Below are 26392 nucleotides of genomic sequence, written 5' to 3' on the forward strand. Positions count from 1 at the left end.
TGACTTTTATCAATATATTCGGCTCTATTTAATTTGATTCGAAAATGTTAATTAGCGTTAAAGTAGACATCATGTAAAACTACAAATCCATGCAAGCTCCTGCACGTCAGGACACCTTTGCTAACAGGTATTGAATTGTGTCAATTAAAAACTTGCACAACACTGTTCACAGAATTGTCCATTTAAAGAAATGGTGCCAATTTATTCATTACTATGTTTAGCTAGCATTAGATAGTTAATAGTTTACCTTTACCTCGATTCAGCAGTCTCATCATGGCATTTGTAGTTCTTTATGATAGCCATATCAGCAGTTATTTACATATATATTTTCAAAATGTTTATTTAACCTTTATTTATCTAGGAAAGTCAGTTAAGAACAAATGTACATTGACAGCCTACCGGGGAACAGTGGTAGGCTTGTTCAGGGGCAGAACGACAGACCTTGTCAGCTCGGGGATTAGAGCCAGCAACCTTTCATTTACTGGTCCAATACTCTAACCACTAGGCTACCTGCCGCATTTCTTTTTTTGGCGGGGTATATACAGGTGAATATATTGATAAAAGTTACCTTGCCCTAGAGAGATTTACAGTTATCAAAACGTCACAACAGGGTAAGCCAACACGAAGAAGCAGTCCTCCATAGGAATGAATGGAATTCAACAGTATTTTAAATAAATCTAAATAAAGGACAAAATTACATGTATTTAATAATGTTTGGTGTATACCACACCCCGGGTCTTACTTATATATACCACACCTCGGGTCTTACTTATATATACACCACACCCCGGGTCTTACTTACAGTGCCTTGCGAAAGTATTCGGCCCCCTTGAACTTTGCGACCTTTTGCCACATTTCAGGCTTCAAACATAAAGATATAAAACTGTATTTTTTTGTGAAGAATCAACAACAAGTGGGACACAATCATGAAGTGGAACGACATTTATTGGATATTTCAAACTTTTTTAACAAATCAAAAAATGAAAAATTGGGCGTGCAAAATTATTCAGCCCCCTGAAGTTAATACTTTGTAGCGCCACCTTTTGCTGTGATTACAGCTGTAAGTCGCTTGGGGTATGTCTCTATCAGTTTTGCACATCGAGAGACTGACATTTTTTCCCCATTCCTCCTTGCAAAACAGCTCGAGCTCAGTGAGGTTGGATGGAGAGCATTTGTGAACAGCAGTTTTCAGTTCTTTCCACAGATTCTCGATTGGATTCAGGTCTGGACTTTGACTTGGCCATTCTAACACCTGGATATGTTTATTTTTGAACCATTCCATTGTAGATTTTGCTTTATGTTTTGGATCATTGTCTTGTTGGAAGATAATTCTCCATCCCAGTCTCAGGTCTTTTGCAGACTCCATCAGGTTTTCTTCCAGAATGGTCCTGTATTTGGCTCCATCCATCTTCCCATCAATTTTAACTATCTTCCCTGTCCCTGCTGAAGAAAAGCAGGCCCAAACCATGATGCTGCCACCACCATGTTTGACAGTGGGGATGGTGTGTTCAGCTGTGTTGCTTTTACGCCAAACATTACGTTTTGCATTGTTGCCAAAAAATTCAATTTTGGTTTCATCTGACCAGAGCACCTTCTTCCACATGTTTGGTGTGTCTCCCAGGTGGCTTGTGGCAAACTTTAAACTACACTTTTTATGGATATCTTTAAGAAATGGCTTTCTTCTTGCCACTCTTCCATAAAGGCCAGATTTGTGCAATATACGACTGATTGTTGTCCTATGGACAGAGTCTCCCACCTCAGCTGTAGATCTCTGCAGTTCATCCAGAGTGATCACGGGCCTCTTGGCTGCATCTCTGATCAGTCTTCTCCTTGTATGAGCTGAAAATTTAGAGGGACGTCCAGGTCTTGGTAGATTTGCAGTGGTCTGATACTCCTACCATTTCAATATTATCAATTGCACAGTGCTCCTTGGGATCTTTAAAGCTTGGGAAATCTTTTTGTATCCAAATCCGGCTTTAAACTTCTTCACAACAGTATCTCGGACCTGCCTGGTGTGTTCCTTGTTCTTCATGATGCTCTCTGCGCTTTTAACGGACCTCTGAGACTATCACATTGCAGGTGCATTTATGCGGAGACTTGATTACACACAGGTGGATTGTATTCATCATCATTAGTCATTTAGGTCAACATTGGATCATTCAGAGATCCTCACTGAACTTCTGGAGAGAGTTTGCTGCACTGAAAGTAAAGGGGCTGAATAATTTTGCACGCCCAATTTTTCAGTTTTTGATTTGTTAAAAAAGTTTGAAATATCCAATAAATGTCATTCCACTTCATGATTGTGTCCCACTTGTTGTTGATTCTTCACAAAACAATACAGTTTTATATCTTTATGTTTGAAGCCTGAAATGTGGCAAAAGGTCGCAAAGTTCAAGGGGGCCGAATACTTTCGCAAGGCAATGTATATATACCACACCCCGGGTCTTACTTACATATACCACACCTCGGGTCTTACTTACATATACCACACCTCGGGTCTTACTTACATGTACCACACCTCGGGTCTTACTTACATGTACCACACCTCGGGTCTTACTTACATATACCACACCCCGGGTCTTACTTACATATACCACACCCCGGGTCTTACTTACATATACCACACCCCGGGTCTTACTTACATATACCACACCTCGGGTCTTACTTACATATACCACACCCCGGGTCTTACTTACATATACCACACCTCGGGTCTTACTTACATATACCACACCTCGGGTCTTACTTACATGTACCACACCTCGGGTCTTACTTACATATACCACACCCCGGGTCTTACTTATATATACCACACCTCGGGTCTTACTTATATATACCACACCCCGGGTCTTACTTATATATACCACACCTCGGGTCTTACTTACATATACCACACCTCGGGTCTTACTTACATATACCGCACCTCGGGTCTTACTGCGTATAGCTTCCCAAAATATGTTACAATCATGGGGGAGTGCCAAGATGGAGGTGCAGCGGCTTCAAAACAGCACCCAGTAGTCATCTAGTGTATATATAAATAATTGGTTAAAAAAAAAATGACTGAATGAATTTATATGGTTGCCAAAAACACTGAAATGGGTTCAAACCACGCATTTATTTATAATTTAGTAAATTATTATTACAAGACAAGGATGTTTTGGTAAACAGCATAAACTTAGTAAATTATTATTACTGTATAAGTATGTATAAATGTATAAAAGTATAAGATACTTTGGGAGATGAATCACTTTTTATTCTCTTAATGGATACATTATTCTCAAATGAGCGGTCATATTTTATGATGTCCTTGCAAAGGTTTGAAAAGCGTCAGGCTGTGTGAAGTGTCAATTAATAAAATAAATAAATACACACTGATGATCAGATGTGCACAGAAAAAAGACTCGAACAACGAGGAAAAATCAAATTACATTTATTATTGATGCAGTTTCTTTTTTGATAAGCAAATTATCCATTTTTCTTTCAGTCTAAAGAAACTTTACAATATAAAGAAACATACAAAGGACATATTTATTACCTACACAAGACACCTAACTCCCTAAGACAAGATCTGAACTATCCTACTATGAAATACAAAGCAAACCCAAGGGACAGACTGCTTCATATAGAATACTGCCATGTCATCAGAAAGGACAATGAACGGTACAGGAGAATATTTATATCCCCTCCCCTTGACCCCTGTCCCACACAACCATCCCATCACCCGCAAATCTTCCTAATGTTACAGTATTATACATCACAATAGAAGTACAGAGATGACCAACAATTGTTATACACAGAGGACTGAGAGAGGATCAGTGAGAATCAATATATACAACACTATTTCATCAGGAGTGAATAGCAAGGACACAGTTTTCCCGCATAAGCATTACTTTTGATCTATTCTTTAATTTAAAATGACATTAAGTATGTTTTCCTTTTTAAAGTTCTTAAATTGATAAAAATCCTTCATATTAAAAACTGTAATAATAGGTGGTCACATGTTTTAATGAGACGATGGCCTTTTGAGTAGGCAATAACCATTCTTAGAAACCATTTGAGATGATTTCTATTGGTAATAGAAGACAAGGACAGAGTGAGGACGCTCCAATTGCAAGAATAAACAGCATCATTGACATCATACATCCCCTTCACCGCCCTCTCGATCCTTACAAGATAATAAAACGACGCCTCAAACCCAGCTAAATGGATGACAGTTTATTTTCACATATGTATCCCGACCAGAAATAAGCGTTTAGGGTGCAGTTACTGTATGTTCACATGTTCAAGTAAATTTACATGCATATTTCATTTTTACCACAATTTTGTTTTGGCCAATCAAAATGTCCAGCACATCGTCTCTTTATTATGAAAACATGGACAGTTCATTTATAATTGACTTTCAGCTGTATACATTGGTAGTGACTGACATATCAAAACATGTCAATGATATCAAAATGCATTATACAGTATTTACAAAAAAGGAAATTAAAAGAAAGGAGGGCTCAAGAGTGTGAGGATGGGGCTGTAGGGGGCAGGGGGGGGGGGGACAGAGGGCTGTGTGCCAGTCAGTCTGTTAGAGGAACACTGGAGTTAGTCGTTCCTCAAAACAACTTAGCCAGAAGATGTCCCTGTTCAGCTCTGAATCCAAGCTACTCCATAAAGTATCTGCCAACACTATAGCAAGGTCACTGGCAAAAGACCAATCACAGACATAAGCCAGAATGATATTAAATAAAAACAGAAATATGTAGCTTGTTGAAAAATGACTTTTTGAAATAAACGGTATCTGCCGCTTAGCACAACACACAAGAAAATCACATGAAAGTTTGACGAACAGCCTTGGGTCAATTCACTCAATAGGTGTAGACATTCTATGGCCTTTTTTGCACACAATTTCTTGAATAGACTTCATAGAAATTAAAACAAAACAAAAAAACTAGAATAAAAGACATCGTTTGACTCACAATTCAGTCCAACCAGGTGGAATTCTCTCATTTCTCAAAGTACATATTCAAGTGTGAGTAGGTGGACTAAAAGCTACTCGGTTCCATAGAGCACTCCTTTCTTGTAGCGGGAGAGCGAATTAAGCCACACCGTGCAGTCACTCCAGTCATTTCACACTCCCATCACCAGTGGTGACACCCCATACCCAGGATCTAGCAGCCCATGGACAAGCCCAGACCCAGAGGGAACAGGTGGATGGGAGCTCTGTGGAGTTGGCCCCTCTCTAAACTATGGTTGCATGTGAGAGGGGTCAGACACCGGATCATAAGGATCTGTGAGGTCAACCCTAACTGGAAGGAAGCAGATGGAGGTTTGTACACCAACAACGACATGAAAACCGATAGCAAGTGGCCTGTATGACAATCAGTAAATAAAGATTGAGCCTGGAGATTGTATGCAGGGTAACAGTCAAAGCAATGCAGGAGGAGAAGGATCCACTTTCAGGATTCACAGACAAGTTGTATATCAAAACAACAAATAAACAACCACAATAAAAGCTAAATATGTTGTATTTACAGTCAAGAGCAAATCCATAGAAGAACAGAGGGTCTGTAAAACCCTTTCCGTCTTTACTGAATTGGAAGGACACAGGTCGCAGAATAATACATGTTCAAAGCCACCTGAACTGAAAGTAGAATTAGCAATTGTCCAAATTACATTTGATCAGTCCATCTTTGCACAGTAATGCAACAAGCCTGAACAAACACTTATATACACTGACTCAACATTTTGGGAGGGGTACGTGTGACCAGACATGTAGAAGACTGACAGACTAGAGTACCAAAGGATAAAGAAGTTTCTGATATCGCCTCCATTTTCACATTGACGTTTTGGGGAACTCCAGTGATAACATGGATGGGGAGTGTCAGGAAGGATCATTCCTAGATGAGTGATGTCAAGCAGGTGAACAGCTATTCTTGTACTCCTATCGCACTCTGCTTGACTGTTTACATTTTGGTGCCATGGTTTTCTGGTAGTAAAGACATCGGCTACAAGTTCTGCGAAGAACAGAGAGGTATGCGTAGGGCGTTGAGACAAAAACAAACGAACAAGAAACATCAAATACCTAAAATCATGTAAACAGAAGTGTCATTGTGCATTTTTTGAGTGTGTGCTTATTCTGTTGTCGATGTTGTTGAGATACAATGTGCCCTTAACAGGAAATGATAACTACATCATTATAACAATATCAATTATGAAAATGATATCATTATTATTAATAAAACACAAACATATAAAGTGTTCTTGCCCTAATGCATCAGCAGTTAAGCTTTTCATTTCAAAACAAGGACACATTAACTGAATGAAGGTGAGCCTCAAACCTCACAACTGCTGCATGCAAAAACAACATTTGAACAAACAAATAATAACATGATAAAGTAGTAGAGTGGAGCCACCAGCCTTGATGCTGAGAGAACTGTTGCTGAGGAGGGTTCCTGCAGACAGCCAGAGTCCCCCACTCTCACTGTCCTGGGCCTGTGAGGAAACCAGGCGGAGAGGGAGAGTCACTGAGCTGGCTCTTCCTGTGGCTCTGAGACTGTTTCCTGCTCAGAAGCCCCACTTTGCACACACTGGGATGGGTGATCTTGATAGGAGTCCTGCGCTCCAGTGACATCCCGGGGGGCTGCAAAACACAGCACGCCATCCGGGGGAGGAGGGGGGGGGGGGGGGGGCAATGCAAGATGCAGCGTGGTGGGAGGGTAAGGGGGAGAGATAAAAAAAGAAACAAAATAAAATAGAATAAAAGATAAAATAAAAAATAAATCACACACTCATCGTCATGTTGGGTGAATACTGCAAAGAGAGAAGAAGGGAAAGGGGGAAATAGATGAGCCAATGCCATATTACTGTTCATATGATGCTAATTCAACATGCATGCAATAAGCAACTTCACTCAATGTAATTACGATTTAGTCAACGTAAAAATGTGTTAACAAGCATAACAAGCAGACTGCTTCATGAGACAGCCAGGTAATTAGGAATTTTCTACTTTGACATTATGAAACAAATGTAATTTCGACAACGTGAAGTAAAGACCGAAGGGAAAGTGTTTAGGATATAGGAGTAAGTCAGCAGTGAGATGAAAATCTGTTCACAGAAGCACGCTGCCTGATGGTTGCAGGTTAGGGAAGAGAACCACTGTGGAGAACTCACACTTTCACTTTGGAATGGGTTTAAAAAGTTGCCTGCCATCTCCCCATCATCCCGCGGAGTTCCCGGGGGGTTGTTCATGCCCGCCATGTTGTTGGGAGAATTCTACACAAACAAACAAAGAAACAAATCAAGATTTACCAGACAGGTCTTTCCACTCTCATCAGCCATTTCTCGTGACTGGATGTCATCATAAGGTGCCGTTATTGAATTTCTGGCAGCTTTGGGTCCAAACCAAATCATCAGTATTATAAGTGCTTTGGATAACCTTCACCTGATAGGTGTGTGTTGAAATTAATGTAAGTCTATCTAATATGGAGTCTTTTATAGAGGCTTACCTTTGGCAACCCATCCATGTCATTAGAGCCTGAAAACAACGAGAGAGAGATTGACATGAGAGAAAAGCTCATCACTGTAAAGCTATAATCAACATCTCTGGCTGGGGATCACATTCAACACTTAACACAGCTAATGTGCTTTAATTAAGCTATTCGTTTCAAATACAGATGAGACCCAACTTCATTGGCTTCATCGATCATGTCTCACCTGTCTACATAATCAATGTGCCCGCGTGCTGCCCACATAATCTGCTTCCACTTCAATCAATACTACTATGAAGGGAGCATTCCCTCTACCATCCACAAGAGGGCATTGTCACAATAGGAAAGTGGTACTTCTCACAGAACTCAGCTACTGATTTTCAACAACTTAAACTAGATGACCACATCAAACTTCTACGGTAGTTCTAAATTACTGCCTAATATTAACACGCAATTTTCAGAAATGTAAATTGTCCTGTTCATCAATGGTTAAACAAATTCCAGACAAAAGTTGTACATGCTGACAGAGAATAATATTCTAAATGATCGATCAGCTGATCGCTGCTGTTAAAACTCACCTAGTGATCCGTTCATATGGTGGGGCTCCATGCTTCCCATTCCACCCATTGGGCCATCAGGGCCCGGCCCCATCGGGAACTGTAAAAAAGTTACAACTTACTGAACTTTGTCATTATCATATTAAATTGTATAATGATCACCTCTACCGATTTGAAAACAGGAAACCCATGAAAAACAAAGAGCCCGCTTACATTAGGTCTGTTACCACCAGGGCCAATAGGATTCATCATTGTGTAGATGTTTTCACTGGAATTTGTGGAGTCTGGTGAGAAGGAAACAGTCAGTCCAGGCTACAGTAACTGAGCACAACTACACAGTGTTGTCCTGCATTTCCTTCAGCCACATGCATGGACAACTTTGAGATTAAACTCTACAAAACCACCAAACGTGACAATGCTCCATACAGACACATGCAGGTTATAATTCATCAAGCCACATGGATTGGGAAAGCCTAATGTCGCAAACTTTTCATATCTCATGTTTCCATGAACTTGGGGTTAAATCCCGATGACTACAGAGCCAGTGGGAAGTAAACAGGATCAGCACATCATGTTGCTCTCCTTGTGTCTCCATCCTGAATAGAATATGAGGATAGAGGTGACCTTGAGCTGACATTGCAGTGTGGTGAGAGTAGGAGATACATGTATATATCAAACTAAGTGATAGATAAGAGAGAACGGGTGAAAGAGAGAGGGGAAAAAGAGGGAGAGAGAGAAGGGGAGAAAAAGAAAGAGAGTGTGGGGTTTGATGCCTGTTTGTGGCCCTGGGTGTAGGTTGTGCAGCAGGTTGTGCATGACGGAGGGTGTGGTGGAGTGCGGGGGGGGGGGGGGGGGGGGGGCCTTGGCGACTGCAGTGGAAAACTGTGTTCCAGCTCTACGTGTAAGGAGCACTGTGCACAGGTTGCCCAGGCAACGCATCACAATAGAAGTATGTATATAAATAATGAATAGTGGACACAAAAAGAAACCGCTCCAAACCCGAACAAAAACTGCACATCCACAGGATGTTAGACCAGAGCAGTTTGTTCTGTCTGTGCTGTCCTCAACAGGAACATCAGACTGATCACAGTCAGATGATCACAGCTCAATACCCTGCCAATTTACACAGGTCCAGTATAGACGACACATAAATAGCTACGCTTGTTTAACATACAAATCACTCAATATGTCAGTGTGGCTGTGCCCACAAAGTAAATGAGCACTGGGAGTTTAATTAGAGTGGGATGAGTGAGGAGGCACATGGAGACAAATAAGTAGGACGAACCTCCTGGGCTAGGCATGATGGGAGTTCCTGGTGGGCCTCCGCCCCCTGGAGGACCCTGGGAGAAAGACGAGAGACTTAGAGGAATGATATTCCCAAAACATTTGGACATATAAAGTAGCAGTCAGATGTCAGCTATGGCCAACAATACTAGTCATTGTTTAGGCTTGAGTCTTACCACATAGTTTCCAGGAGATGAGGAGGAATAGGCTATCTATGGAGAGAACAGAAAGGGGACACAATCAGTAAACTTGTGACTTTCACAACAAAGAAATGGCTCTAAAACCAATAAGGCATTAGAGTGATTGAGAAGGTGAGTGAGCAGGACTTACTGAGTTTGCGTTGGGATTGGGCCAACCTCGACCTCCAGGACCCCTGACACAGACAGAGGGGAGAAGAGGTTGTGTGAGAGAGGCTCACTGCAGAACAAAGAGCTTGTATTCCCTCAGATTGTTACTTGTCAAATATTCTTACGCCCCATCAGTGCTATTAATAGAAATTGTATTATTTCAATTCAGATATTTGGACAAAATAAAACATCATAGTAAGTAGACGGAGGTGATGAAATGCCTTTGGAGAATGACTGTACTCACATGTTCATCCCTGGCATTCCTGGCCCCATGGAGTTGGGAGGAGGCCTCATTCCACCACCATAGTTCTACACAGAGAGAGGAACACACCTTTCATATTACAGAGGACAATACATTCCAGGGATCACACTCTCATTTGTTCTGTTTGAGCCAGGCGATTTTAATGACTCGATCCTGATTAGTAATGTATGTGTATAACGATAACAGGGGCGGACTTGTGTGTGTCTAAGTTGTGATGTGATGGCTGCACAGTGGGGGCTTGGCAGGATGGCAGCGTGGGGCAGGACACAGAGCAGCTCCACTCAGAGGTAGAGTTTTGTTCAGCAGACGATTACACTTGTCGAGCAGATGCCGCACCAGCTGCTGAATTGTTGACTGCCAAAGTCACACAGTAAGGGAGGCGGGGAGAAGGGCAGCAGGGCACAGAGGGCCACGATGCTCAAACTGACTGACTTGGTGATTGGAAACTAGACAGCGGAATTAAAAACTCAACGAGGAGAGAGTGGTACTTGAGAGGTATTATGTCAGGCTTGCTTTGAGACCGATAGAAAAAGGTTGAGACTAAATTTATGGGATAAAGTAGAGATTAATAAAACCTTGTGTGCTCAGTGTGTTGTGCTGTAAAGGGACATGGGGTTCATGGACAGAGGGGTGGAGCAGCAGACTTTAGGGGAGAGGGATAGTGCCTGGCTGTACCTGTGGGCCCATGCCGCCCATCCCTCTGGGGGGGTTCATCCGCATCGGGCCGCCCATGTTTGGATGTCCTGGAGGAGGAACGATTGAGAGAAAGTTGTCAGCGTGGGACAATTTCAGACCAAATACATTCTACAAGCACATATCCTTAAGTTATACCCTGTGGTCTGGTGGGATCCAGACTGTTTGGCAGGAGTGGTTGTGACCCTGGGACTCCCACAGGTGGCTGAAGGAAGAAGGGAGAGAGAGAGAGAAACATTAGCACAGAGCATTCAACTCCCTAAAAATGTACACCTCAGAGATAGATACCTTACCTGATTTGGCATGCGAAGTGAGGGACGAGGTCCACCTGGGTACCGTGGGGACATGAAAGGCTGTGGGGAGGAGGACAGATGTTAACGTTAGTCCTATCCATCATGTGTGTTACTTGCAGCTGTCAGCAGGGGGAGCCATTGTGCTGGAGAAAAAGCTCCAAGTTTGAAGGTGCTTTGGTGTCATTCTACACAAGGCAAAGGTTGTGTCAGGGTTCTGAAGACCAGTCCTCGGATACTGAAAACATACAGAGACAGAGAGACAGATATATAGCTGAGGGTGAACATGGTTGTGGGTGACGCAGCATGTTGAATGAGGGAACAGTAGCGGATGAGGGTACAGATGGGTGGTGGATGTGGCTGGGAGGGTGTGCAGGAGGGTAGTGAAGAATACACACACCTACATCTGTTTTTCCATATGCATCCACACACTGTACTGACCATCGTACCACAGAGAGCTACAAGAAACATTTCTACAGTGTGTTGCAACCACAGAAAATAGCTCAATGTATCTAATGAAACAATAACATTCGGAAAATAATTGAATCCATCAAGGGACAACAAACTTAAATATAATATAATCATCAAGAGTGCAACTAACCAGTGTGATTGACAGTCAATCATTACAAACACATTATCACGCTATAAGAAACGCGTACAGGCAGGCGAAACATGACACCATGACAACAAAGAAACAGGCTTTCAGAGCCAATTAAACGCAAGCTACTAGTTGGGCGAGGGGAAACGAGGCCAGCTGGAGGACAGCTTATATAATGACCAGGCCCTGAAGGGAAAGACTGCTGTTTCCCCTCCACCCCCTCTCAGGTCCCTCCCTGTCTCTCTCCCCCAATCTCAATCTCTCTCCCTCTGCCTTTGTCTTAGCCAAGTTGTGGTGAGTTTGTGTACGAGCGCTCCACAGTGTCAGGCACTGCTGCAATATTAATGGGATATTGATGGGAGATGGGATAGTGAGTGCTGGGCTTAGGAAGAGGAGAGAGTCGGCCTGCTCCTCCCCTCCTCTCCTTCCTACAGCTGGGCCAACACAGCTGAATTATTTATCCCATCTACAGCGTTATGGCCACTGTCTGTCTGTCCACAACTAGGTAGCAGGGCAGTTTGTATAGACATAGGTTGTGGGGGGTGGGAGTCAGGTTAGGAGTGGGGGTAGGGGGAGAGGGGGTGTGGGTGAGTGAGTGAATGAGTGAGTGAGACGAAGAGAGAGAGACAGATAAGGAGTGAGTGGGTGTAGAAGAGGAAGAGAGGGAGGAAGAGAACAGAGGCCTCTCTGTGTGAGTGGATAGGCAGAGGGAGATAGTGATTGAGTGAGAAAGTGGAAGAGGGACTGCCTGCCTGTGTGAGAAACACTCTTTTCACACCACAAGTTACTTTTTCATAACAGGTTAGGAGAAATTATGCAGCAGGTAGGGAGAATGTGGCAGGTTAGGAGAATTAGGTTAGGAAAGGGGTTAATGCTCTTCTAACCTGCTAAGAAAATCCCTTCTGGGCGTATCTGCATCGACGTGGCGCGAAAAAAAGGTTTGTCCCTGCCTGTGCAGCAAAAGGCAAGGGAGAGGGGGGCAGAGTGTGTGTGAGAGACCAGGGTGTGTGTGAGTGTGTCTTACCTGGCCGTGAGGTCCCATCATGGGGTTGTTGGGGTTGTGTGGGGGTGGCTGTGCGTGGGGTGACGGCTGGGAGCCAGGAGGTCCCTTTAAGAGAGAAGAGAGAGGGAGATGAGGGATACAGTGTTGCTTGGAGGACCATGGACAGAACCTGGCTGTAGCTGCTCTGTCTACCTCACAATAACAGCAGCAGCAGTATAATACACCACTATGGCTAACTGTTCATAATGTCTGTACCGTAGACCACTACCACAACACAGATGAATGTATGGATCTCCAATATAGTTATTTAAATGGATCATACATCTTTGTGTTGAATAATATGTCCAATGAAATATAATTAACACAAGGAATCTCTTAAACTTAACTTCTAACCAACAGAACATCTCTCTCAGTGTAAAAAAAAAGATGGCTGAGAGATTAAGAAAGAGCTGATCATATACAGGAACTATGTAAACATATGACATATGGAACAACTGACAACTAACCTCAGATAACCTGCTAAGCAACCACGTTCAAAACAGGACCGGTTCCAACTTTTAACAAGCCATATGTAAACCCAGAGTCATACAGTGTACAGAGAGGAGACCACACACGTTCACAGTGTTATCAACCAGTCTGTGAACCTCCATGAGACCTGAAGCACTCAACCATGCCCCCCCCCCCCCCCCCCACCCCCCCCACACACACACACCCTTGAAGCCTTCAGGTAATGTTGCAGACTGGTAATCCTGCCCTTTCAAAATCAGCAATACCAGACACACACCTGTATGAGTACCAAGCCCATCCACCGACACGTACTTCCCCATTTCCCCTGAACGTGTTTCCACGGCAGCACGTTTGCAGGTCTTTGCACCTGGCCAGGAGACAATTCTACTATTCAACGTCATCTCACTAGGAAGAGCCGACCTGTCTGATGAAACCTCGGTAAATCTCTCTTCAGTTCCAACAGACCAAGCAGCAGCAGCTGCACAGATACCAGCAGCATCTTCTCATTCTCACCCACCATGAGAAGCTCTGGCACCGGGGAGATGGTGGTGAGCTGACAGAGGAGAGCAGTGAAAACCCACTGCTTGAGCACAATAAACAAAGGAATAAAAACCTCGACTCTGATGCATTCAACTAGTATTTTATAAAAGATTCATTACAGAAACGCTTCAGCCCGAGAAGTCAAGCAGCAAGTCAAACCTGGGTGGTTGAGAGGTGTACAGGGTAAATGGGGTAGGCAGTCAGCCATTGTCCTCCTCAGCCACCTCACGTGCAGGTTCTCCATGTGAGAGCCATGTTGATAAAGGCACATAGCTGTGGATCTATGAGGAGCTCTTGAGATGAAGTGTTTGCAGCGTGGTGTATTGAATCCACATAAATTGTTGCCCAATAGAGCGTTTCACATGAAGTCTTCACAAGTATGTGTTTTGTATATAAAACCCACTTACCATAGTGGCCTTGTGCTTTCATTCCCAATTCTTACCAATATTGAGTGGAGACAAATATTACATTTTTAAATGGTAACAAATGTGACTGCATCTATTGAGAGTGGTAGCTCTGACATACTGTAAGTGTTCGAGAAATGACTGAGGTGGGTCCTGAGATCGTTTTGGGTTGTGGCTAACACCAGCTGCGCTAGCTGGCCTCAGCACGTTAGCATGGAGGGCTAGCGCTGCCGTCCTTCCGTCAGATCCCAGAGTTATTACTGTTGGGGAGTCTGTCGTAGCAGTGTGTCTAACAAGCCACCCCTGCAGAGCCAGGCAACACTAGCCCAGCTGCTGTAACCTGCAGCCCCTGCTCCTCCTCTCTCTATCTGGCCCTCTATAATACCTTATAACGGAGCTCCACTCGCTACTCTGGACTCCCTCAGTCTCCATGCTATCAGGACTGAATTTGGAAACATATGGCATTCATGAGGTTTGTGGTCCCTTCGATGTGTGCCTGCAGAGACAGTGCTTGCAGAGACAAGGGACGAGACCAATCCGCGCCTGAAAAACAACGTGGCTGGACTGCGTGTGGGTGTCTGTGTTTGTAAGAGTCTGTGTGTGAGAGAGAGGGGGGAGGGGGGGGGGGGGTAAATGAAGCAATTAATACAATCATTTTCAACCCAGCTAAGGAGATAACAGCTTGGCAGCGTACCACAAACCCATCAACAACCCCCCCCCCCCCCCCCCCCCCGACGTACTCCCAGACTCCCCCTCCTCAGATCTGCATTAGGAAGAACACAACACCTCTGCTGCTGCTATCCCTGAAGGGGTAGTAACACTGAACACAGAACGGATGGCTATACTGAGCCAGTCATGTGTATGTATGTACCGTATCTACAGTACTGCCCACCACCACAAGAGGGCAGTGTGGAACTACTGAGAGAGGCAGGCAGAGCACAAAGCCAAACTGAAACACAACAAACAAAGCCTGGATGAACAACAGCACAATACACACTCATTGTCATTCCTTTCTTACATTCCAGCGGGCAGAGGCAGCAGCTCTACAGGCTCATGGCATGGTAACATGTCAGCTCGGTGGGGAGAGACTGCCCCGAGTGTCCATCCCCCCCGAGGAGACTGGAGAACAGTGCGCTGACAGTCGTTTAGCATGTTTCTGTGAGTCACTGCCGTGTATCTATGATTCCTGCCTCAGCGGTCAGGAATGTCAGTCGATATGCTACTTCCAGACTAGGCTACAGACAGACCGTTGATAAAGTGAACAACAGAGTGGTTGGTGGTGGTAGTAGAGAGAGCGAGAGCGAGAGAAAGAGAAAGAGAAAGAGAAAGAGAAAGAGAGAAAGAGAAAGAGAGAGAGAGAGAGAGAGAAGGGTTGGCCCAGGAATGCCAACATTCCTTCTCCAGTGGTCCCATTCACTCATCACTTCTTCTTCCATTAAGTATTTTCAAACTTTTACCTCTAGGATCCAGTGTAACCTACCATAGAGACCAAGCCATCTCCAAACACAATGGGTAGTCCAACTCGACAGAGTTCAGCACCTGATTCTCAACAAGAGAGTAGCTACTATACCTAAGCTAGACAAGTCTACCTATCGGTACCTCGACTCAGACACATTCAACTGACCTCAAACTCAGTCTTGATTTAGAGTTTACACCCAGGCTACAGAACTACGATACGTTAAATTGTGATCCAACTTCAATGACAGTTAGCGACTATGGAGAGACATTCCTGTAACAGAACATATAGATTAGAAACCATCTCTGTTCCATTTATCGCCACCGTTTACTCCTTCAGTGTTTGTAATACCAATGGATTGACATTGTTTTCTTCTATCCCCACTGGGCCAACATGCTGTTAGTGTGAGCCGGCAGTTTCTCCTCGTCCTCTCCTAGTGTGAGTTGGGCCTGCCCTTCCCAGAGGGGCTGCTGCAGTGGAGTTTTGGCGTGAGGATTATTAAGCGGGCTGACCCCTGCTATACCAGGGAGAATCGCAGATCCGGGCCAGACGCCAACATGCAGGCTTTGTGGTCCTCCTTCCACACTTCTCTCTCTCCTCTCCTGCAGGAGCCTGATCTGAGTCTTGGCCTGTAAGGTACAGATTAGGGGAGTCTTGAAGCTGCGGGGGCCCCCTTCTACCCCCCCGCCCAGTCTTCACTCTCTGGGCTGCTGCTACCACGGCAGTTAATTACCCCTCTCTTCTGCATCTGGGACGGATGCTAGAAAACACACTGCCTGCTACTACTGTACACACATACACACAGCCATGCACAATCATACTGTATCCAGTACTGTACACACATACACAGCCATGCACAATCATACTGTATGCAGTACTGTACACACATACACACAGCCATGCACAATCATACTGTATGCAGTACTGTACACACATACACACAGCCATGCACACTCATACTGTATGCAGTACTGTACACACAGCCATGCACAATCATACTGTATGCAGTACTGTACACACATACACACAGCCATGCACAATCATACTGTATGCAGTACTGTACACACATACACAGCCATGCACAATCATACTGTATGCAGTACTGTACACACACACACACACACAGCCATGCACAATCATACTGTATGCAGTACTGTACACACAGCCATGCACAATCATACTGTATGCAGTACTGTACACACATACACACAGCCATGCACAATCATACTGTATGCAGTACTGTACACACACACACAGCCATGCACAATCATACTGTATGCAGTACTGTACACACACACACACAGCCATGCACAATCATACTGTATGCAGTACTGTACACATACACACACACACACAGCCATGCACAATCATACTGTATGCAGTACTGTACACATACACACAGCCATGCACAATCATACTGTATGCAGTACTGTACACACACAGCCATGCACAATCATACTGTATGCAGTACTGTACACACACACACACACACACACAGCCATGCACAATCATACTGTATGCAGTACTGTACACACACACACACACACAGCCATGCACAATCATACTGTATGCAGTACTGTACACACACACAGCCATGCACAATCATACTGTATGCAGTACTGTACACACACACACAGCCATGCACAATCATACTGTATGCAGTACTGTACACACACAGCCATGCACAATCATACTGTATGCAGTACTGTACACACACACACACAGCCATGCACAATCATACTGTATGCAGTACTGTACACACACACAGCCATGCACAATCATACTGTATGCAGTACTGTACACACACACACACAGCCATGCACAATCATACTGTATGCTGTACTGTACACACACACACAGCCATGCACAATCATACTGTATGCTGTACTGTACACACATACACACAGCCATGCACAATCATACTGTATGCAGTACTGTACACACACACAGCCATGCACAATCATACAGTATGCAGTACTGTACACACATACACAGCCATGCACAATCATACTGTATGCAGTACTGTACACACACACAGCCATACACAATCATACCGTATGCAGTACTGTACACACATACACAGCCATACACAATCATACCGTATGCAGTACTGTACACACATACACAGCCATACACAATCATACCGTATGCTGTACTGTACACCCTAGCAAGCACCTTCTGAAACGCTCTGATTTATGCACTACTTTTGAATACTTTTTCATGTACTTCCTTCCCAAACAGAAGGAGACAGACAGGTCAGGAGACATGAGGAGAGAGAAAGAGAGAAGCAGGATGTGGAAGATTGAGGAATGGTGAAAAAATAGAGGAAGGTAGTTGAATCCTGCAAAAAGGAGAGGTTAGCAGAGGAAAGAGGGGGCAGACAGAAGTTTGTGTGTGTGAGAGAGAGAAAGAGAGAGAAAGAGAGAGCGAGAGCAAGAAAGCAAAAGAGAGAGGTAGCAGGCACATGAAGGAGGGAGGAGAGGAGGAAGGTCATTAGTAAGATCTTACTGTGCATAGGCAACAACAACAGACTACATGACCGGGAGGGGCAGCCTGTCAGAGAGCTCTGTGTGTGTGTGTGTGTGTCTCTCTCTCTACAGTACACCAGTGTAAAACGATGCCAAGGGAATAACTGGTGTCATCGTTGCTCCATACTATACTACTACACACTGATCCACAGCATTGTTCCGGCCTCAGTGTCCACTTGCTGGGGGAATTTGATAGCACACATATGAAGCTCTGAAGGGAGCAGCGTGTGTGTGTGTGTGTGTTGCAGGCTCTCGTTTCACACTCCTTCCCTCCTCTCTCTCTTGCCTGACTGGCCGCTGAGCAGGGAGGGAATTACTGCAGTGGAGAACACTGGAGCAAGACTTCCTCTCCCCCCTCCTCTTATCTCTCTCCATCCCAGCCTCCTCTCTCCCTGTCTGTCTCTCTCCATCCCAGCCTCCTCTCTCCCTGTCTCTCTCTCCATCCCAGCCTCCTCTCTCCCTGTCTGTCTCTCTCCATCCCAGCCTCCTCTCTCCCTGTCTGTCTCTCTCCTTCCCAGCCTCCTCTCTCCCTGTCTGTCTCTCTCCATCCCAGCCTCCTCTCTCCCTGTCTGTCTCTCTCCATCCCAGCCTCCTCTCTCCCTGTCTGTCTCTCTCCATCCCAGCCTCCTCTCTCCCTGTCTGTCTCTCTCCATCCCAGCCTCCTCTCTCCCTGTCTGTCTCTCTCCATCCCAGCCTCCTCTCTCCCTGTCTGTCTCTCTCCATCCCAGCCTCTGTCTCTCCCTGTCTCTCTCTCCCCTCCCTGTCTGTCTCTCTCTGCCCCCCTTCTCTCTCTGTCCCTCTCTTCCTCCCTCCTTCCCTGTCTGTCTCTCTCTCTGTCCGTCCCTCCCTCCCTGTCTGTCTCTCTCTCTGCCCCCCCTTCTCTCTCTCCCTCCCTCCCTGTCTGTCTCTCTCTCTGCCCCCCCTTCTCTCTCTGTCCCTCCCTCCCTCCCTGTCTGTCTCTCTCTCTTTATCTCTCTGCCCCCCTTCTCTCTCTGTCCCTCCCTGTCTCTCTCTCTCTCTTTCTCTCTCTGCCCCCCTTCTCTCTCTGTCCCTCCCTCCCTCCCTGTCTCTCTCTGCCCCCCCTTCTCTCTCTGTCCCTCCCTCCCTCCCTCCCTCCCTCCCTCCCTCCCCCCTTCTCTCTCTGTCCCTCCCTCCCTCCCTGTCTTTCTCTCTCTCTGCCCCCCCTTCTCTCTCTGTCCCTCCCTCCCTGTCTTTCTCTCTCTCTCCCCCCCCTTCTCTCTCTGTCCCTCCCTCCCTCCCTCCCTGTCTCTCTCTGTCCCTCCCTCCCTGTCTGTCTCTCTCTCTCTCTTCCCCCCCTTCTCTCTCTGTCCCTCCCTCCCTGTCTGTCTCTCTCTCTCTCTTCCCCCCCTTCTCTCTCTGTCCCTCCCTCCCTCCCTGTCTCTCTCTCTCTGCCCCCCCTTCTCTCTCTGTCCCTCTCTCCCTCCAATGCACGCAGCAGACTATTTATGGAAAGCAATGTCACTCACGCAACACCATCAGATAGCAGCTCCCTGCTCTGATCACTCCACATACATCATTAACATTGCCTACGACCCCAGCACACACACTGTTCTCTCTCTCCCCCCTCCCTATAGAACCCCCCCACACGAGACAACGTGGAAACCATATTTGCTTCATGACATTTACAAGTGTTATTTTCAGGATATTTTTTAGCCAGGGTGTGTGTGTGTGTGTCCGCGTGCGTACGCACAGTCAGATAGGGTTTGTGCCCCCATCATCAGGTGATCTCCCTAGCCTCCCAGACAGTCATCAGAGAGTAGTGATGACAAGAGGGATTAGAGGAGCAACACAACCCAGAGAAACATCTCCCTCCCATCCCAACCTCTCTGGACACAAGGACATATGGGACAGAACGAGAAAGACGGAGTGAGAGAGAGAGAGCGAGAGAGAGAGAGCGAGAGAGCGAGAGAGCGAGAGAGTGAGAGAGAGACAGAGTGAGCGAGAGAGAGACAGAGCGAGCGAGCGAGACAGAGCGAGCGAGCAAGAAAGAGCGGACAAGCGAGAGAGTGAGCGAGAGAGAGAGAGCGAGCGAGCGAGCGAGAGAGAGAGAGCGAGCAAGAAAGAGCGGGCAAGCGAGAAAGTGAGCGAGCGAGAGAGAGCGATCGAGCAACAGAGAGAGCGAGCGACAGAGAGCGAGCGACAGAGAGAGAGCGAGCGACAGAGCGAGCGACAGAGAGAGAGCGAGCGACAGAGAGAGAGCGAGCGACAGAGAGAGAGCGAGCGACAGAGAGAGAGAGAGAGCGACAGAGAGAGAGAGAGCGACAGAGAGAGAGCGAGCGAAAGAGAGAGAGAGAGAGAGAGCGAGCGACAGAGAGCGAGACAGACAGAGAGACAGCGAGACAGAGAGAGAGAACGAGCGAGACAGAGAGAGAGAACGAGCGAGACAGAGAGAGAACGAGCGAGAGAGCGAGACAGAGAGAGCGAGCAAGACAGAGAGAGCGAGCGCGACAGAGAGAGCGAGCGCGACAGAGAGAGCGAGCGCGACAGAGAGAGCGAGCGCGACAGAGAGAGCGAGACAGAGAGCGAGCGAGACAGAGAGCGAGCGAGACAGAGAGTGAGAGAGAGACAGAGTGAGCGAGAGAGAGACAGAGCGAGCGAGCGAGACAGAGCGAGCGAGCAAGAAAGAGCGGACAAGCGAGAGAGTGAGCGAGAGAGAGAGAGCGAGCGAGCGAGCGAGAGAGAGAGAGCGAGCAAGAAAGAGCGGGCAAGCGAGAAAGTGAGCGAGCGAGAGAGAGCGATCGAGCAACAGAGAGAGCGAGCGACAGAGAGCGAGCGACAGAGAGAGAGCGAGCGACAGAGCGAGCGACAGAGAGAGAGCGAGCGACAGAGAGAGAGCGAGCGACAGAGAGAGAGCGAGCGACAGAGAGAGAGAGAGAGCGACAGAGAGAGAGAGAGCGACAGAGAGAGAGCGAGCGAAAGAGAGAGAGAGAGAGAGAGCGAGCGACAGAGAGCGAGACAGACAGAGAGACAGCGAGACAGAGAGAGAGAACGAGCGAGACAGAGAGAGAGAACGAGCGAGACAGAGAGAGAACGAGCGAGAGAGCGAGACAGAGAGAGCGAGCAAGACAGAGAGAGCGAGCGCGACAGAGAGAGCGAGCGCGACAGAGAGAGCGAGCGCGACAGAGAGAGCGAGCGCGACAGAGAGAGCGAGACAGAGAGCGAGCGAGACAGAGAGCGAGCGAGACAGAGAGAGCGAGCGAGACAGAGAGAGCGATACAGAGAGAGAGCGCGAGCGAGCGATACAGAGAGAGAGAGCGAGCGAGCTAGACAGAGAGAGAGAGCGAGCGAGCCAGACAGAGAGCGAGCGAGCCAGACAGAGAGCGAGCGAGCCAGACAGAGAGAGAGCGAGCCAGACAGAGAGAGCCAGACAGAGAGAGAGCGAGCCAGACAGAGAGAGAGCGAGCGTGCCAGACAGAGAGAGAGCGAGCCAGACAGAGAGCGAGCCAGACAGAGAGAGAGCGAGCCAGACAGAGAGAGAGCGAGCCAGACAGAGAGAGAGCGAGCCAGACAGAGAGAGAGCGAGCCAGACAGAGAGACAGCGAGCCAGACAGAGAGACAGCGAGCCAGACAGAGAGACAGCGAGCCAGACAGAGAGACAGCGAGCCAGACAGAGAGTCAGCGAGCCAGACAGAGAGACAGCGAGCCAGACAGAGAGACAGCGAGCCAGACAGAGAGACAGCGAGCCAGACAGAGAGACAGCGAGCCAGACAGAGAGACAGCGAGCCAGACAGAGACAGCGAGCCAGACAGAGAGACAGCGAGCCAGACAGAGAGACAGCGAGCCAGACAGAGAGACAGAGAGAGGGAGCGAGACAGAGAGAGAGAGCGAGCCAGAGAGCGAGCCAGAGAGATAGAGAGAGCCAGACAGAGAGCGAGCGAGCCAGACAGAGAGCGAGCGAGCCAGACAGAGAGAGAGCGAGCCAGACAGAGAGAGAGCGAGCCAGACAGAGAGAGAGCGAGCCAGACAGAGAGAGAGCGAGCCAGACAGAGAGAGAGCGAGCCAGACAGAGAGAGAGCGAGCCAGACAGAGAGAGATTGAGCCAGACAGAGAGAGAGCGAGCCAGACAGAGAGACACCGAGCCAGACATCGAGCCAGACAGAGAGAGGGAGCGAGCCAGAGAGAGAGAGCGAGCCAGAGAGCAAGCCAGAGAGAGAGCGAGACAGAGAAAGAGCGAGACAGAGAGAGAGAGAGCGAGCGAGACAGAGAGAGAGAGAGCGAGCGAGACAGAGAGAGCGAGCGAGACACAGAGAGCGAGCGAGACAGAGAGCGAGCGAGACAGAGAGCGAGCGAGACAGAGAGCGAGCGAGACAGAGAGCGAGCGAGACAGAGAGCGAGCGAGACACAGAGAGCGAGCGAGACACAGAGAGCGAGCGAGACAGAGAGAGAGAGCGAGCGAGAGAGAGAGAGCGAGCGAGACAGAGAGAGCGAGCGAGACAGAGAGAGAGAGAGTGAGCGAGACAGAGAGAGAGAGAGTGAGCGAGCGACAGAGAGAGAGAGAGTGAGCGAGAGAGAGAGAGAGTGAGCGAGCGACAGAGAGAGCGAGCGACAGAGAGCGAGCGACAGAGAGCGAGCGACAGAGAGCGAGCGAGTGACAGAGAGCAAAGGAGCGACAGAGAGAGAGAGAGCGACAGAGAGAGAGAGCGAGCGACAGAGAGAGAGAGCGAGCGACAGAGAGAGAGCGAGTGAGCGACAGAGAAAGCGGGAGCGACAGAGAGAGAGCGAGCGACAGAGAGAGAGAGAACGACAAAGAGAGAGAGAACGACAAAGAGAGAGAGAGAGCGACAGAGAGAGAGAGAGAGTGAGTGAGCGACAGAGAGAGAGAGATTGAGCGAGCGACAGAGAGAGCGAGCGACAGAGAGAGAGCGAGCGACAGAGAGAGAGCGAGCCAGACAGAGAGCGAGCGAGCCAGACAGAGAGCGAGCGAGCCAGACAGAGAGCGAGCGAGCGAGCCAGACAGAGAGCGAGCGAGCCAGACAGAGAGCGAGCGAGCCAGACAGAGAGCGAGCGAGCGAGCCAGACAGAGAGCGAGCGAGCGAGCCAGACAGAGAGAGAGCGAGCCAGACAGAGAGAGAGCGATCCAGACAGAGAGAGAGCGAGCCAGACAGAGAGAGAGCGAGCCAGACAGAGAGAGAGAGAGCGAGCCAGACAGAGAGAGAGAGAGCGAGCGAGCCAGACAGAGAGAGAGCGAGCCAGACAGAGAGAGAGCGAGCCAGACAGAGAGACAGCGAGCCAGACAGAGAGACAGCGAGCCAGACAGAGAGACAGCGAGCCAGACAGAGAGACAGCGAGCCAGACAGAGACACCGAGCCAGACAGAGACACCGAGCCAGACAGAGAGACAGCGAGCCAGACAGAGAGACAGAGAGAGGGAGCGAGACAGAGAGAGAGAGCGAGCCAGAGAGCGAGCCAGAGAGAGAGAGAGAGCCAGACAGAGAGCGAGCGAGCCAGACAGAGAGCGAGCGAGCCAGACAGAGAGAGAGCAAGCCAGACAGAGAGAGAGCGAGCCAGACAGAGAGAGAGCGAGCCAGACAGAGAGACACCGAGCCAGACAGAGAGACACCGAGCCAGACACCGAGCCAGACAGAGACAGAGAGAGGGAGCGAGCCAGAGAGAGAGAGCGAGCCAGAGAGCAAGCCAGAGAGAGAGCGAGACAGAGAAAGAGCGAGACAGAGAGAGAGAGAGAGCGAGCGAGACAGAGAGAGAGAGAGCGAGCGAGACAGAGAGAGCGAGCGAGACACATAGCGAGCGAGACAGAGAGCGAGCGAGACAGAGAGAGAGAGAGCGAGCGAGACAGAGAGAGCGAGCGAGACAGAGAGAGCGAGCGAGCGAGACAGAGAGAGTGAGCGAGACAGAGAGAGAGAGTGAGCGAGCGACAGAGAGAAAGAGTGAGCGAGAGAGAGAGTGAGCGAGCGACAGAGAGAGCGAGCGACAGAGAGCGAGCGAGTGACAGAGAGAGAGAGAGAGAGAGAGAGCGACAGAGAGAGAGAGCGAGCGACAGAGAGCAAAGGAGCGACAGAGAGAGAGAGAGAGAGAGCGACAGAGAGAGAGCGAGCGATAGAGAGAGCAAAGGAGCGACAGAGAGAGAGCGAGCGACAGAGAGAGAGCGAGCGACAGAGAGAGAGCGAGTGAGCAACAGAGAGAGCGGGAGCGACAGAGAGAGAGCGAGCGACAGAGAGAGAGAGAACGACAAAGAGAGAGAGAACGACAAAGAGAGAGAGAGAGCGACAGAGAGAGAGAGTGAGTGAGCGACAGAGAGAGAGAGAGTGAGTGAGCGACAGAGAGAGAGAGAGAGTGAGCGAGCGACAGAGAGAGAGTGAGCGAGCGAAAGAGAGAGAGTGAGCGAGCGACAGAGAGAGAGCGAGCCAGACAGAGAGACAGAGAGAGGGAGCGAGACAGAGAGAGAGAGCGAGCCAGAGAGCGAGCCAGAGAGAGAGAGAGAGCCTGACAGAGAGCGAGCGAGCCAGACAGAGAGCGAGCGAGCCAGACAGAGAGAGAGCGAGCCAGACAGAGAGACACCGAGCCAGACAGAGAGACACCGAGCCAGACACCGAGCCAGACAGAGACAGAGAGAGGGAGCGAGCCAGAGAGAGAGAGCGAGCCAGAGAGCAAGCCAGAGAGAGAGCGAGACAGAGAAAGAGCGAGACAGAGAGAGAGAGAGAGCGAGCGAGACAGAGAGAGAGAGAGCGAGCGAGACAGAGAGAGCGAGCGAGACACATAGCGAGCGAGACAGAGAGCGAGCGAGACAGAGAGAGAGAGAGCGAGCGAGACAGAGAGAGCGAGCGAGACAGAGAGAGCGAGCGAGCGAGACAGAGAGAGTGAGCGAGACAGAGAGAGAGAGTGAGCGAGCGACAGAGAGAAAGAGTGAGCGAGAGAGAGAGTGAGCGAGCGACAGAGAGAGCGAGCGACAGAGAGCGAGCGAGTGACAGAGAGAGAGAGAGAGAGAGAGAGCGACAGAGAGAGAGAGCGAGCGACAGAGAGCAAAGGAGCGACAGAGAGAGAGAGAGAGAGAGCGACAGAGAGAGAGCGAGCGATAGAGAGAGCAAAGGAGCGACAGAGAGAGAGCGAGCGACAGAGAGAGAGCGAGCGACAGAGAGAGAGCGAGTGAGCAACAGAGAGAGCGGGAGCGACAGAGAGAGAGCGAGCGACAGAGAGAGAGAGAACGACAAAGAGAGAGAGAACGACAAAGAGAGAGAGAGAGCGACAGAGAGAGAGAGTGAGTGAGCGACAGAGAGAGAGAGAGTGAGTGAGCGACAGAGAGAGAGAGAGAGTGAGCGAGCGACAGAGAGAGAGTGAGCGAGCGAAAGAGAGAGAGTGAGCGAGCGACAGAGAGAGAGCGAGCCAGACAGAGAGACAGAGAGAGAGAGAGCGAGCGAGACAGAGAGAGAGAGAGCGAGCGAGACAGAGAGAGCGAGCGAGCGAGACAGAGAGAGTGAGCGAGACAGAGAGAGAGAGTGAGCGAGCGACAGAGAGAAAGAGTGAGCGAGAGAGAGAGTGAGCGAGCGACAGAGAGAGCGAGCGACAGAGAGCGAGCGAGTGACAGAGAGAGAGAGAGAGAGAGTGAGCGAGCGACAGAGAGAGAGAGAGTGAGCGAGAGAGAGAGTGAGCGAGCGACAGAGAGAGCGAGCGACAGAGAGCGAGCGACAGAGAGCGAGCGACAGAGAGCGAGCGAGTGACAGAGAGCAAAGGAGCGACAGAGAGAGAGAGAGCGACAGAGAGAGAGAGCGAGCGACAGAGAGAGAGAGCGAGCGACAGAGAGAGAGCGAGTGAGCGACAGAGAAAGCGGGAGCGACAGAGAGAGAGCGAGCGACAGAGAGAGAGAGAACGACAAAGAGAGAGAGAACGACAAAGAGAGAGAGAGAGCGACAGAGAGAGAGAGAGAGTGAGTGAGCGACAGAGAGAGAGAGATTGAGCGAGCGACAGAGAGAGCGAGCGACAGAGAGAGAGCGAGCGACAGAGAGAGAGCGAGCCAGACAGAGAGCGAGCGAGCCAGACAGAGAGCGAGCGAGCCAGACAGAGAGCGAGCGAGCGAGCCAGACAGAGAGCGAGCGAGCGAGCCAGACAGAGAGAGAGCGAGCCAGACAGAGAGAGAGCGAGCCAGACAGAGAGAGAGCGAGCCAGACAGAGAGAGAGAGAGCGAGCCAGACAGAGAGAGAGAGAGCGAGCCAGACAGAGAGAGAGAGAGCGAGCGAGCCAGACAGAGAGAGAGCGAGCCAGACAGAGAGAGAGCGAGCCAGACAGAGAGACAGCGAGCCAGACAGAGAGACAGCGAGCCAGACAGAGAGACAGCGAGCCAGACAGAGAGACAGCGAGCCAGACAGAGAGACAGCGAGCCAGACAGAGACACCGAGCCAGACAGAGACACCGAGCCAGACAGAGAGACAGCGAGCCAGACAGAGAGACAGAGAGAGGGAGCGAGACAGAGAGAGAG

The 26392-nt window shown here is 48.7% G+C and overlaps 1 protein-coding gene across 2 annotated transcripts in view; it reads right to left on the reverse strand.

Moving 5' to 3' along the window:
* Positions 1 to 3414: 3414 nt before the first annotated feature.
* Positions 3415 to 26392, reverse strand: part of ssbp4 (single stranded DNA binding protein 4) — a 131469-nt gene continuing 108491 nt past the window's right edge. The window contains exons 6-18 of one of the 2 annotated variants that reach the window (XM_021603840.3): positions 12531 to 12614; positions 10912 to 10971; positions 10757 to 10823; positions 10601 to 10668; positions 9908 to 9972; positions 9647 to 9689; positions 9493 to 9528; positions 9318 to 9372; positions 8246 to 8316; positions 8054 to 8132; positions 7494 to 7522; positions 7159 to 7260; positions 3415 to 6628 (exon numbers count right to left, since the gene is read on the reverse strand). In XM_021603840.3, coding sequence (XP_021459515.3) covers positions 6467 to 6628; positions 7159 to 7260; positions 7494 to 7522; positions 8054 to 8132; positions 8246 to 8316; positions 9318 to 9372; positions 9493 to 9528; positions 9647 to 9689; positions 9908 to 9972; positions 10601 to 10668; positions 10757 to 10823; positions 10912 to 10971; positions 12531 to 12614 — 921 coding nt within the window. In that variant the 3' untranslated portion in view covers positions 3415 to 6466. Of the gene's footprint in view, positions 6799 to 7158; positions 7261 to 7493; positions 7523 to 8053; positions 8133 to 8245; positions 8317 to 9317; positions 9373 to 9492; positions 9529 to 9646; positions 9690 to 9907; positions 9973 to 10600; positions 10669 to 10756; positions 10824 to 10911; positions 10972 to 12530; positions 12615 to 26392 lie in introns of both variants that reach the window. The other variant, XM_036978055.2, reaches the window with a different exon arrangement.

The sequence above is a fragment of the Oncorhynchus mykiss genome, chromosome 5 (assembly GCF_057628025.1).
Source record: "Oncorhynchus mykiss isolate SJ-2025 chromosome 5, ASM5762802v1, whole genome shotgun sequence".
In the NCBI taxonomy this organism is placed as follows: Eukaryota; Metazoa; Chordata; class Actinopteri; order Salmoniformes; family Salmonidae; genus Oncorhynchus; species Oncorhynchus mykiss.